Source organism: Amblyraja radiata, chromosome 4, assembly GCF_010909765.2.
Source record: "Amblyraja radiata isolate CabotCenter1 chromosome 4, sAmbRad1.1.pri, whole genome shotgun sequence".
NCBI classification, from domain to species: Eukaryota; Metazoa; Chordata; class Chondrichthyes; order Rajiformes; family Rajidae; genus Amblyraja; species Amblyraja radiata.
The window spans coordinates 116,900,360-116,913,585 of NC_045959.1; the positions used below are offsets into that span (position 1 = coordinate 116,900,360).

The following is a 13,226-nucleotide window of genomic DNA, read 5'->3' on the forward strand; positions in this document are numbered from 1 at the left end:
CTGTGGATCTACAGCTGAGGAAAAGGCTCATTAAATCACTCCTGGTACTTGCCGTGCCAATAAATCTGCCTATTCTGATCCATTTATTAACCCCATCATCAGATTTCTAATTTTCAAATATTATATGTATGAGATATGCAAATGTTTTCTGTAAAAATAAAAGTGTGATGAAGGAATATTAGGATTTCCCTGCCAATCCAACTGATCTGTGTTCTGTGTGACTTGGTTCTAAGCTGTTCAAACTGGTTAGATTTCAGAAGACGAAATGTGTAGGAAGGAACTGCAGATGCTGGTTTAAACCGAAGATTAAAGTTTAAACCGAAACAGTCTGAAGAAGGGTCCCAACCCGAAACGTCACCTATTCCTTTTCTCCCGAGATGCTGTCTGACCCGCTGTGTTTCTCCAGCTTTTTGTGTCTATCTTAGATTCCAGAAGAGATCAATGTTGCCTCGGCTTTTGTAACTAGGGCAAGAGAACCAGAGTCAATTGGTATAGGTTAGAGACGCTTAGATATGGGCTAGATTTACGGGTAATCATCCATTGAATGGACTAAGGCAGTAGAATAACTGGGGCATGATTCCTACCATAGGATAATGAGTCAACAGTGATCTACCCAAATATCTCAAACCTTACTGGCCAATCAAGCTTGGCAACGGTCATGGATCAAATGATATGAGGCTTGGATAGGATGGATGTGGAGACTAACTGTTCCCCATTTATTAGTAAATCTGCATTTACTCTATCTATTCCTCTCATGATTTTGTACACCTCTATTAGATCACCCCTCATCCTCCTGCACTCGTAGGAATAAAGTCCAGACTGCTCAACATCTCCCCATAGCTCAGTCCCTTGAGTCCTGGCAAATTCCTTGGAAATCTTCTCTGCACCCTTTCCAGCTTGACATCTTTCTTATAGCAAGAAGATAGACACAAAAAGCTGGAGTAATTCAGCGGGTCAGACAGCATCTCTGGGGAAAATAAATAGGTGACGTTTCGGGTTGAGATCCTTCTTCAGACTTAAGAAGTCTCGACCCGAAACGTCACCTATTCCTTTTCTCCAGAGATGCTGTCTGACTCGCTGAGTTACTCCATCTTTTTGTGTCTTATCTTCGATTTAAACGAGCATCTGCAGTTCCTTCCTACATATCTTTCCTATAATATGTCCACATGTTTATACCTACTTCTAAATAGTACTTCAATGCCGGTCATAAAGTACAGGACTCATAAGGAATCACACAAAATACTTGTGATCTTTGAACCTTCTTCTGAACCTTCTGAATTTGTAGTCGGCAGGGCAGTACTCTGCATATCGCCAACTTGGATGTGTTGTGCATGCTAATGTGCTGTTAGTGCCCCCTTACAACTGTCTAGGGAAGGTGATTTGACTATATTGTTGTCTAGTTTATTCCATGCTTTGAGTGCTAGTAATAAGCACTTTCTCTTCATGAGGAGGAAAGCTAACATAAACCTTTAGTTCTAATATGCAATTTCATTTTTTGAGGTTTTGAAATTTCAGCAGCTTTTGCTAAACATTTTCTGGTAATGTCTGATCAAGGGAAACCTTCAATGATTGACATATATTAAAGTTGAGTTTTGGAATTTTCCAGTTAGTCACTTGTATCCTGCTGTTTAGTTTGATATCCAGCAAGACCATCTGACTCCAGTGTCAGATCCTCTCCTTGATCAGAATGTAATAAACACACTTCAAGGACACTGAACGTAAACGCTTTGCTTTATTCGTTCGCCTTTCCTTTACATCCCCGCAACATGTGTTCTCTGACCTTTCTGACTCATATTAACACTTGATACATTTAAATATGACATCAGTTACCATGACATCCCTCCCTTATCCTGCATCACCACACTGTCACTGTATGTCATGTTGTCACTTGCGGGCAGAGCACCAAGGCAAATTCCTTGTATGTGAATACTTGGCCAATAAACGTATTCATTCATTCATTGTAAACTGAACATTCCAACACCATTTAGGATATGGCATTCCTAATTGATAAAGCATCGTTTCCACATGTCAATACGTCTCATAGTCCTCGTATTTCTTGGGTGGTCTTCTCTGACGTTTTGGTGTGACCACTGCTTCTGTCTGTACTGGTACTGATACTGTTCCACCAGTTCATCATCTTGATTCTAGTTTCGCATAGTCTCCTCCTCAGACTCATGCATTCTTGGCTCCACGATTTGGTCGCCTTGAGTCTGAACCCCCACAGTCTCAACTTCAGTTGGCAGCGTCCCTGTACTATCCCAACAGTGATACATTTTCACATACAATGTGTTTGTATCATATTTGACTCCTGTCGATTAGACTGTCACGGTATTCCCTTGTCTGGATACCACTGTGTATGGTTGTGGAAAGAAGGGTGTCCATTTTGCTTTGAGTTTCTCTCCTCACTGGCACCTCATTTCCTGGCATCACATCTGATGGTTTGGCACCTTGTCTCCTGTCTGCATAGAGCTTTGATGCCCCTTTCTTTTCTACATCATGATCTCTCACCTATTGATCATTTACCATGTCACTAACCCATGGTATCAATAGACAATAGACATTAGGTGCAGGAGTAGGCCATGTGGCCACCTTTCCACACAGCTATTATGTAATTACTTAGTGTCTTGAATGGTTAAAGACTATTGTTTCTGTGGAAGATTAAGATAGTACAGGAATGTTAGACTATTTCTGTGTTATGCTTACAGGAAAGAAATGGAAATCATATTGACTCTTTCATACTATACGGAGCCATAGAAACTAACTGTTCACCAGTTATTTGTTAACTGTTGTCAAACAGACTGGATTAACCCAAGAACTTGCATATTGACTTCACCATATGAGCCGGTGGACATATATGAAGGAAACCACTTTTAATAGCAGTCATATCCCATACACCCAATAGACAGCCAGTTGGAAGCAGCTCCGTAGCTTGGCATTATGTCATTTCTATTACATCTCTGGATATGGACATGGTTATGAAGCACTGTGTGTGTTGTCCAACCCCATATGCCCTTGAGAAGATAGCATTGAGCCTTTAGACTTTAGTTTAGAGATCCAATGTAAAAGTAGGCCCTTCGGCCCACTGAGTCTGTGCCGACCAGCAAACACTCCCATCCACAAGCACTATCCTAAACACTACGGGCAATTTACAGCTTGTACCAAAGCCAATTTACCTCTAAAACTTGTACGTCTTTGTAGTGTGGGAGGAAACCGGAGCACCTGGGGGAAACCCACGCAGTCATAGGGAGAACATACAAACTCCATACAGACAGCACCCCTAATCAGGATTGAACCCAGTCTCTGGCTCTGTGAGGCAGCAACTCTACTGCTGCACCACCGTGCTGCTCATAAAGTCATCATCATGAATGGCAACATTCCATGTGGAGGCACAGACCTGTTAACCAGGGATTCTAGGAATCTGAGCTGGCAGCTACAAAGCAATAGCAACATATGTCTAAGTCAGGAGGGAGCGATGAAAAAAAAAATGATTCGCAGAGCCAGCATGATTTTTATCAAAGGGTAATAATGTAATGAGATTTTTGAAGATATAACTAACATGGTAAAAACTGAGCATTTTGTGAATGGACGGTATAATTTACTTTTTAAAAGCATTTCACATGTGACACATGTGTCCAAAACATTTGACACATTTTGTCATGTTGTCATATGCGGGCGGAGCACCAAGACAAATTCCTTGTATTCTTGGCCAATAAACTCATTCATTCATTCATTCATTCATTCATTCATTCATTCATTCATTCATTCATTCATTCATTCATTCATGGTTGTCTTACAAAAGATTGTTGCTTAAATAAACGTAATAAATTTGGGGGCATATATTTGCATGGATAGAGGATTGGTTGAAGGGAAGCGAGCAGTTGGGTCATTTGCAGATTGTGGCACTCTACCAGTTTTCTTTTTGAATTGGTAGAAAACTTGGAAGGTTAAAAACAGTAAAGTTGTGCGCTGGATCCTCCGCTTATAGTAATATAATATATGAAAGGCCAGGGAAGGTGAAATGTGAAGAGGCACCAGGCCTGGACTGGTTCTGTGTCCAAAGTGGCAGAATGTCCTATTAAAACAAAAATAGATGATAGATTTTTTATGCTGGAGAAGAACAGTAAAGCTGATATATTTCAACGGTGCGAAAATGTAAATGTTGGTGTCGCAGAACCTAAGAGCGTCAAAGTCAAAATGCAGTTACAAACGAACCATTAGGAAAACCATTGATTTAAATGGATAGCAGTACATTAATAGGGACTTCTTGCTGAAACTGTACAGTTTTTGAAGGACCTCAGCTCAAAATCCAGAAACTATAATTTTAGCCTACCGATTGAGATATGTAGTTATAATATCAATATGACACAGAAGAGGCTATTGATGGAACGTTGTGCAATATGGACTTGATTTCAAGGATGAGGGGGCGGTGGGGCCTGTTCCTTGTGGCTGAGCTGTCTAGAACTGGAGGCAGAGTTTCAAGAGAGAGGGGATAATTGTTATATGTACCAACAACGGAACCTGACATTTTTATTTGCAGCAGCTTAACTGGCTCATAAATACAATACGCTTGGATAAAACATAATGATTAAAAATAAATTAATGAAATAATAACCTTAATTATGTGGTGGCCCTAATAGTGAAAAAACAGGAGTCGACAAAGACACACATTGGTCTCTTTGGCTGTAAATGAAATTTTCTTTACGTAAGCCTTTAGTAATACTCATTTTCTATTTGGAGGGTATGGATGTTCAGCCATTGAATTAATTTAAAGCTGGGATCAATAGATTCTTGGTCGGAAGAAAAATCAGGAGGTTAAAAACATGGACTGGAGTAAATAATTTCATTGAATGGCAGAGCAGTTTGGAGGAGCTGTATGAACCTCTGCTGCTTCTGTTTCAAATCGCATCTACAGCTAAAAAGCGAGCAACATGTGCAGTTGATGCTTCCATTCATCTTCTCTTTGTCCTAAACCATGCAGGTAAATGTGTTTCAGGGGTAATACCAAAGAAGACCACACCTTCTTTGTCACTGAAATGCATCTTGTGGACGAGACTAGCTTTGTTTAAGCCAGTCTAAAAATCTTTGCACCTGAAGCTGTAAGAATTTGCAGCACGAGGTGAACCATTTGTCCTTGAGATTTCACTAATTGTGCATTTTTTAAATCACTGCAGCTAAACCCAAGGAAGCAGTGACAGGGGTCCTGACCAAAACAGAGACTGCTGCAGTCTCCAAAGAACACCCAGCAACCCCTGATACAAAAGGAAAGGTAGGTACACATTCCAATTGCAAAACAATCTTCCTTTGCTTTGTATATTTATTTGTTTCAGCCATATTTATGTTAAATCTTTTCAGTTATTATTGCAACCTAAAGTCTGTGTATTTGAGGCAAATGGGGTTTGTTCTGTGAATTTTAACATTGTCGGACAATTGGTAAAATGCACCATCAGGGCTTTTTATAAACTGGCTCCTTGCTGTCTACTGCTATCTTGTATATATTTTGAATGTCAGAGCCCCACAGAATCTGTCCAAACGTATGTGCCTGGGCATTGTCACTTTAACTACTGGAAGAATGCAGTATAATTAAACTGGTGTGAAAAATCCCATGCTTCACTTGTGCCTTCCCCCACCTTAGTGATTTCCCCCTCCTCTCTACTCTCCGTCATGGGCGCATCCCTTTGTGTCCCTCCTCCCCTTTTACTCAACTCCCTCGCCTCCCTCCTCTCTTTCTCTCTCTTCCATCTTCCTCAATACCTTCCACCCCCTTTACTCCCCCTCGCCTCCCTCCTCCACTTGCCTCCTTGCCTCACTCCTCGCCCCTTGCACTCCCCCCCCCTCTCCCTCAACCATTCCTCAACTTTCTTCCCACAAGCTCCCATCTTTAATTTGGTAAAATGCTATTTGTGCTATCTTTAGTATTGTCTGCTAATTCTCTTGAAGTTTGATATCCATGGCTCTGGATCAAATCTAACCCTGTTTATGGCACAAGTGTCCTATTTAATTTTGGAACAATGCAATATGATTAATCTGAACTGAAACAATGTGCTTGATTTGTGCCCCCTCCTGGATCTTCCAAGCATTAGAAGCATCGTAAATGCCTCTTCCCCGTTGCCCTTCCTTACTCTTTACTTTCTCCTGAACCATTTTCTTCTCTTTCCCCCTTACATTCCTTCCCTTCTTCCCTTCTTTCCTTCGCTTGGTTCCTTCGTCTCCAGCCCTCCCATCCAACTTTAACCCCTCCTGAAACTGGGGCAAAAATGTATTTAGAGAACCTGCAACATTATAATATGTAGACTATTCTTTAACTTTATACAATTTAAAATTTGTCTCAGATCCACAGAGTTTATTTACTCAGCATAATATTTTCATTGGCCATTTTTACTTTGTCTTTTGTTTGCTTCCTTTTGTTTCTATGTTTCATTTGGCATCGTCGACTTTTGTGTTATTCCCTATCGCTGTATGTAAAAGGTGGGCACACTGACTACAAAGACCTTAACAGCCAAAACTAAACCACAGCCTTCAGCTTCCCTTAAGCGACCTACTGCAGCTGCTCCAAGCCCCAATAAAAAACCCAGTACAACCACTCTGACGGCAGCTACCACTTTCAAACGACTTCCTCCTAGTCTGGCGCGGTCTTCTTCTGCGACCACCAAAGATGTGAAACCAAAGGTAAGGGTGGGGAGGTGGGTGTCATATACTGTTTATGTTATTTTTCCTTCAATTAATTATTCCCCTTGCCTTCATAGCTGGCTTTCATAGGTTGAATCAAACTTTCACTGGCTTTCATAGGTTGAATCAAACTGATGTCAATAGCGGCAGTGATTAATTGGACTACAATTCACTTATTTGCTTCTGTGATTGAAATTGAGGGGGGGGGGGGGAACGCTCGATTGTAATCACATATTGTGCTTCTGCTGACTGGATAGCACGCAACAAAAGCTTTCCACTGTACCTCAGTACACCTGACAATAAACAAAACTATAACTGTAAGGAGTCAACCAGAGAGGGGGCAATACTTGATCTTAGAAATCTTAAAAAAATCTAAATGATCAGGTTGAAGTGTTGGTGGGGAAATACTTTGGGAACAGTGACCATAATTCCATAAGTTTCAAGGTCATAATGGCAAGGGATAAAATTGGTCCATAAGACAAAGTCCTCAGTTGGGGGAAGACTGATTTCAGTCGCAGAAGCGAGGACCTGGCAAAACTATATTGGAAGCAAATGCTTGTGTGCAAAAGGACAAAGACAAGTGGAATTTCTTAAAAGAGAGCATTTGACATGGTCTCGCTTGGTAGGTTTGGCCAAAAGCTCATGACACCTGGTATCCCAGGTGAGCTGGCCATTGCAGAGACCCTGTGTGGACCATATGGCTTCCTACCATGCTGAACTTTTCTGTGATCTTAAATGGCCCATGACAAAAAGGCTATGAATGTCATTTAGCTCTTTAGCTTATTGTACATGATCAAGTGTTTAGATGGGCATTGGGGCAGATTGAGGAAAATAGATCAAACATTAACTAATATATATAAAATATAGAAACATAAAACATGCATCAAATAATTAGAAAGAGGAAGATAGAATAAAATGGTTTGAAGAGAAATTCAGAGGGGAATACATTGGCAAATTTTCGGAAATCATACCAGAAGCAGCCATTTATGACTAATGACTTTCTCATGGTGGAAAGCAGGACTTTGATTGAGGATGTATGCTGAGACCCGAGGTTGAAGTCAGGGAAGGATGAACCAGGGGAGATGTTAAAAAACCAAGGTTAAAGACTTAACACTTTAGGATGATGAGAGTTGAAGGAATAGTGAGGATTGGAATGACCATGAGTGTAGGAAGGAACTGCAGATGCTGGTTTAAACCGAAGATAAACACAAAAAGCTGGGGTAACTCAGCGGGTCAGACAGCATCCCTGGATAAAAGGAATAGGTTTGGTGAAGACCAGGTCTTGATGAGACCAGTATAAATAGAAAGCCTCTTGACCATAGGGAATTTGTGCTTTTGACGAGTTGATACGCTCGATTGAATTGTGTTTTTGAGCACAGCTAGAATACTGCTGTTTGCACCAGCAGCTGTGAATAATATATTTGTCCATAATATTAACATCATTGTCCATGAAATTGGACAATAATTTGTCAGTCTTGTACATGCATCATCTTCTGGATCTGCTGGACACGGTGATCCTATTCATCTAGAGTAGAAGGTAATAATGCAGATAATGCCAGTCAATTTTATCACTATTTCATAGTTTCAATCATTTTAGGAAAGGATATAGATTGGCAAATTTTGAGTAGACATGTCTGAGGAGTCAATTCACAGATTTTCAGTGGTTCAAATCCTTGGAGCCAGTTCAAAAGTCCAGTGTAATGTCTAAGTTTGCAGAGCATTCAGTACAAGAATTTGAAACAACTAATTTTCCATAATAATTTGCTTATGGGCAAGGCAACGTGTTCTTAAAGGGCAAGCCTGATTGGATTAGTGAACCTGGTTGATGAAGGATATTGAGGCATATGTTGGAGGTATAGGCAGCTGGGATCAACCAAATCTCTTACGGAGTATAGAGTGGAATATCAAAGACTATTTGATATTCCACCACATTTAGACACCGCATTTAGAATATTGTGTTCAGTTCTGGGCACCATGTTATAGGAAAGATAATGTCAAGCTTGAAAGGGTTCAGATGTTGCCAGGACTAGAGGGTGTGAGCTATGGGGGGAGGTTGAGTAGGCTGGGTCTCTATTCCATGGAGCGCAGGAGGATGAGGGGTGATCTTACAGAGGTATACAAAATCATGAGAGGAATAGATCGGGTAGATGCATAGTCTTTTGCCTAGAGTAGGGGAATCGAGGACCAGAAGACATAGGTTCAAGGTGAAGGGGAAAAGATTTAATAGGAATCCGAGGGGTACCTTTTTCACACAAAGGCTGGTGGGTGTATGGAACAAGCTGCCAGAGGAGGTAGTTGAGGCTGGGACTATCCCATCGTTTAAGAAACAGTTGGACATGTACATGGATAGGACAGGTTTGGAGGGTTATGGACCAAGCGCAGGCAAGTGGGACTAGGGTAGCTGGGACATTGTTGGCCAGTGTGGGCGAGTTGGGCCGAAGGGCCTGTTTCCATACTGTATCACTCCATGACTAGAGGGGTTTAAGGTAAGAAAGGTAAAGTTTAAAGGAAATGTGAGAGCACGTATTTTTACACAGAGAGTGGTGGGTCCCAGGGGTGGTGGTGGAGGCAGATATGTTAGTGCCATTTAAGAGGCTTTTAGATGGGCACATGGATATGGAGGGATATGGATCATTTACTGACAGACGAGATTAGTTTATCTCGGCATCATGTTTGGCACAAACATTGTGGGCCAAAATGACTTTCCTGTCCTGCACTGTTCTATGTTCAAAGGATTGGCAGCTAAGCATTTTAGGTACAGGGCTTTTAGATCAGAGAAAGATTTGAGAAAGTTGAGATAATATAGGTTTACTACAGCTTTGAGGAGGTATGTTAGTTCAACAAATGAAGTATATATGTTCAATTAGAAAAATAGGTGCTGGAGTAGGCCATTCGGCCCTTTGAGCCAGTACTGCCATTCAATATGATCACGGCTGATCAGCTAAAATCAGTACTCCGTTCCTGCTTTTTCCCCATATCCCTTGATTCCTTTAGCCCTAAGAGCTAAATCTAACTCTCAATTGAACAACATATTGTTGGGCAAGTACAGGAAGAAGGTAGAAAGGCAAATTTGTTTACACATTTGAGTACAGAATTTAATAGGTAGTAATAAAAATGTAGTCATTTTAAAATATTTTAAATCTGTAAGCAGCAAGATCAAGGGCATGCAGTTCTGTGCTTGGTTTAAGGCAAGGAAATACAGTAAGTGGAAGAGATACCATTGGGTGTGCTTGTTCGAAGAAGTGATCAGAATTCATTCAGATCCAACATGGTTCTAGATCAAGTACTGCCCTGTCGAAAGACCCTGATGGGAGATATACAGGCCTCCGAATAGTAGCCAGGATAGGATGTAAGCCGCAAATTACATCAGCTAATAGAAAAAGGCTGTAAGAAAACCAATGGTCATGGGGGATATCAAGTAGAATGGGGAAAATCAGGTTGGTACTGGATCCCAAGGGGGGGAATTTATAAAATGGCCACGAGATGGCTTCTTAGAGCAGCCTATGGACGAGCCCACTAGAGAAAAGACAATTTTGGATTTGCTGTTGTGAAATGAACCAGACTTGATAAGGGAGCCCCTAGGAGGCAGTGATCATAATATGATAGATTCAACCCACCGTGGATCTGTTGTGATGGCAGGCGAATTCCAGTGGATCAAGGCTGGCTGGGAGGCTGGAGTTGATGTGTAGCACGACTAGCCTCCCGCAGAACTTAATGACGGTGGATGTCACACCCTCTGAGTGGCAGATATTCAGGCATGCTACCCTGTTTTTCTTTGCCACTAGGATGATAGTTGTCCTCTTAAAGTAGGTGAGATACCCCGATTTGGAGTAGTGAGAGGTTAAAGATGTCTGAGAAATAATTCTGCCACCAGCTCCGTGCAGATTCTGAGAACGTAGCCGGGCTCTCCACCTGGGCTGTGTAGGAATGAACTGCAGATGCAAGTTTACACCGGAGATAGACACTGAATACTGGAGTATCTCAGCGGGACAGGCAGCATCTCTGGATAGAAGGAATGGGTCTCGACCCAAAACATCACCCATTCCTTCTATCCAGAAATACTGCCTGTCCCGCGGAGTTATCCAGCATTTTGTGTCTATCACTAATTGCTTTCCGTTGGCTCAGTCTCAAGAAGGCCAATCCAACATCTCCATCATTGATGGTACACAGAATTGCTGGGGAAACTCAGCGGGTGCAGCAGCATCTATGGAGCGAAGGAAATAGGCGACGTTTCGGGCCGAAACTGAAGAAGGGTTTCGGCCCGAAACGTCGCCTATTTCCTTCGCTCCATAGATGCTGCTGCACCCGCTGAGTTTCCCCAGCAATTCTGTGTACCTTCGATATTCCAGCATCTGCAGTTCCCTTTTGAACTCTCCATCATTGATCGTGGGATTCTGAAAATCTTCAACATCTTAACATCCATGTGAATCCTGACCTAGAATTCACATGAAGGTCAAGATTTATCTGCAATATCTGAAGTAGAGCAACGGGGTTCTCAATATTCAAGGCAACATTCATCCTTCATCCATCACCACCAGCGATGCATTTAGTGCCTCTTATCTTTCCTCACGTTTAACTAGAGCAATGTTGCTGGTCTCATTTCCTCAGTAGAATCTTCGGAACAAAAAATATTGTTACTTACCATTTATCTCATTGGTGTTTTTGTTGGCTAATGCCTGCAAATTGGCTGCTTCAATTATTTTCAAAATTCATTGTACTTAAGAGTTTAGTAGTCTATGAACCACTTTGATTTGCTTGAGAAATATAATAAATCTCTGTACAATTAAATTACCGGCACGGTGGCGCAGCGGTAGAGTTACCGCGCCAGGGACCCGGGTTCGATCCTGACTATGGGTACTTTGTACGAGTTTGTACATTCTACCTGTGACCTGAGGTACAGCAGGTACATGAGGTACCTGTAGTACAGCAGGCAGTGAGCAGGTACAGCAGGCAATGAAGAAAGGCAGGTACAGCAGGCAGTGAAGAAAGTGAATGGCGTGTTGGCCTTTATAACAAGAGGAATCGAATATAGGATCAAAGAGGTCCTTCTGCAGTTGTACAGAGCCCTAGTGAGACCACACCTGGAGTAATGTGTGCAGTTTTGGTCCCCTAATTTGAGGAAGGAAAGTCTGTGGAATTCTCTGCCTCAGGTGGAGGCCGGTTCTCTGGCTGCTTTCAAGAGAGAGCTAGATAGGGCTCTTAAAAATAGCGGAGTTAGGGGATATGGGGAGAAGGCAGGAACAGGGTACTGATTGGGGATGATCAGCCATGATCACATTGAATGGCGGTGCTGGCTCAAAGGGCCAAAGAGCCTGTGTCCAAGCTATATCTCTAAACTAAACTAAATTAAATGTATCTATTTCAAAATCCATCTTACCACTGGAGTTGGCTGCATTTTTCTTTATTTTGTTGCTCTCTAACTGATGCCATAAACCATGTTGTTGTATTTATACAGGCAACTGATGCCAAGGGTACAATGAAGCCCTCTCCATCGAGGCCACAATCGGCAGCTGTCACTAAAACACCCAGTAACACATCTGTTAAGAGCAGTACAACATCCCTGCAGAAAGCGGCAGCTACCGCTGGGTCAACTCCGAAAAATACACTTTCTACCCCAAGAAGACCAACATGTACGTTAACAACGTTTTTATATAATTGGAGGTGATCTTATAGAGGTGTATAGACATGGTATATGCACAGAGTCATTTACTCAAAGCAGGGGAATCAAGAACCAGTGAACACAGATTTAAGGTGAGAGGAGAAATCGTGCGACTCGTCCTTAGAGGCAATGCAGTGTGTTAACTAGCACACATTTTAGTCCTATGGGTAGTAGGTTCTAATTGTTCATGTAAGATGCATGTAAGATTCCTCTTCCTGGAACCTGGAAAGGTTTGTATGCAAGATGAGTTTCAGCAAACGGAAACTAGTTTTCTGTTGCTAATTGGTTGTTCTAACCAGTCATCTGACAAAATGAATTTTTTCATAATGGTGTTAGAGTGAACTTGTATGAAGATTTAATGAAGATATTTTTAAGGCATAGATAGATTCTTGATTAGTATGGGTGTCAGCGGTTACGGGGAGAAGGCAGGAGAATGGGGTTAGGAGGGAGAGATAGATCAGCCATGATTGAATGGCGGAGTAAACTTGATGGGCCGAATGGCCTAATTCTGCTCCTATCACTTACGAACATGTATTTGAAAGACAGCTTCCTGCCGCCTAGGCTCTGCTGTACCTTGACCTCTGATATATTTATTGGCTGCCTCAGTTGAGAAAAGTTCCTCACCTAATATTAATAGCCCTCACCTGAGGAGTCCAAAACAAATTTTCTTCCAGTTTCATTGAGGAAGAATAACCTATTATAATAATAATCTAAGTCTGAAGAAGGGTCTCGACCCGAAATGTTACCCATTCCTTCTCCCCAGAGATGCTTCCTGTCCCGCTGAGTTACTCCAGCTTTTTGTGTCTACCTAATATTCCAAGCTGTTTCTAACTCTGTGTCTCTCCCAAACTGATGGTCAGTACGGGAATGTCTTGTAGAAAAATACAAATTAGAGTTAGAT

The 13,226-nt window shown here is 41.8% G+C and overlaps 1 protein-coding gene across 19 annotated transcripts in view; it reads left to right on the forward strand.

The window, feature by feature from the left end:
- The window catches only part of map4 (microtubule associated protein 4), a 250,747-nt gene that overhangs the window by 197,112 nt on the left and 40,409 nt on the right, over positions 1 to 13,226 (forward strand). For 18 of the 19 annotated variants that reach the window (XM_033020304.1, XM_033020314.1, XM_033020309.1 and 15 more), the window contains 3 exons: positions 5,172 to 5,266; positions 6,466 to 6,666; positions 12,122 to 12,296. In XM_033020304.1, coding sequence (XP_032876195.1) covers positions 5,172 to 5,266; positions 6,466 to 6,666; positions 12,122 to 12,296 — 471 coding nt within the window. The remainder of the gene's footprint in view (positions 1 to 5,171; positions 5,267 to 6,465; positions 6,667 to 12,121; positions 12,297 to 13,226) is intronic. The other variant, XM_033020317.1, reaches the window with a different exon arrangement.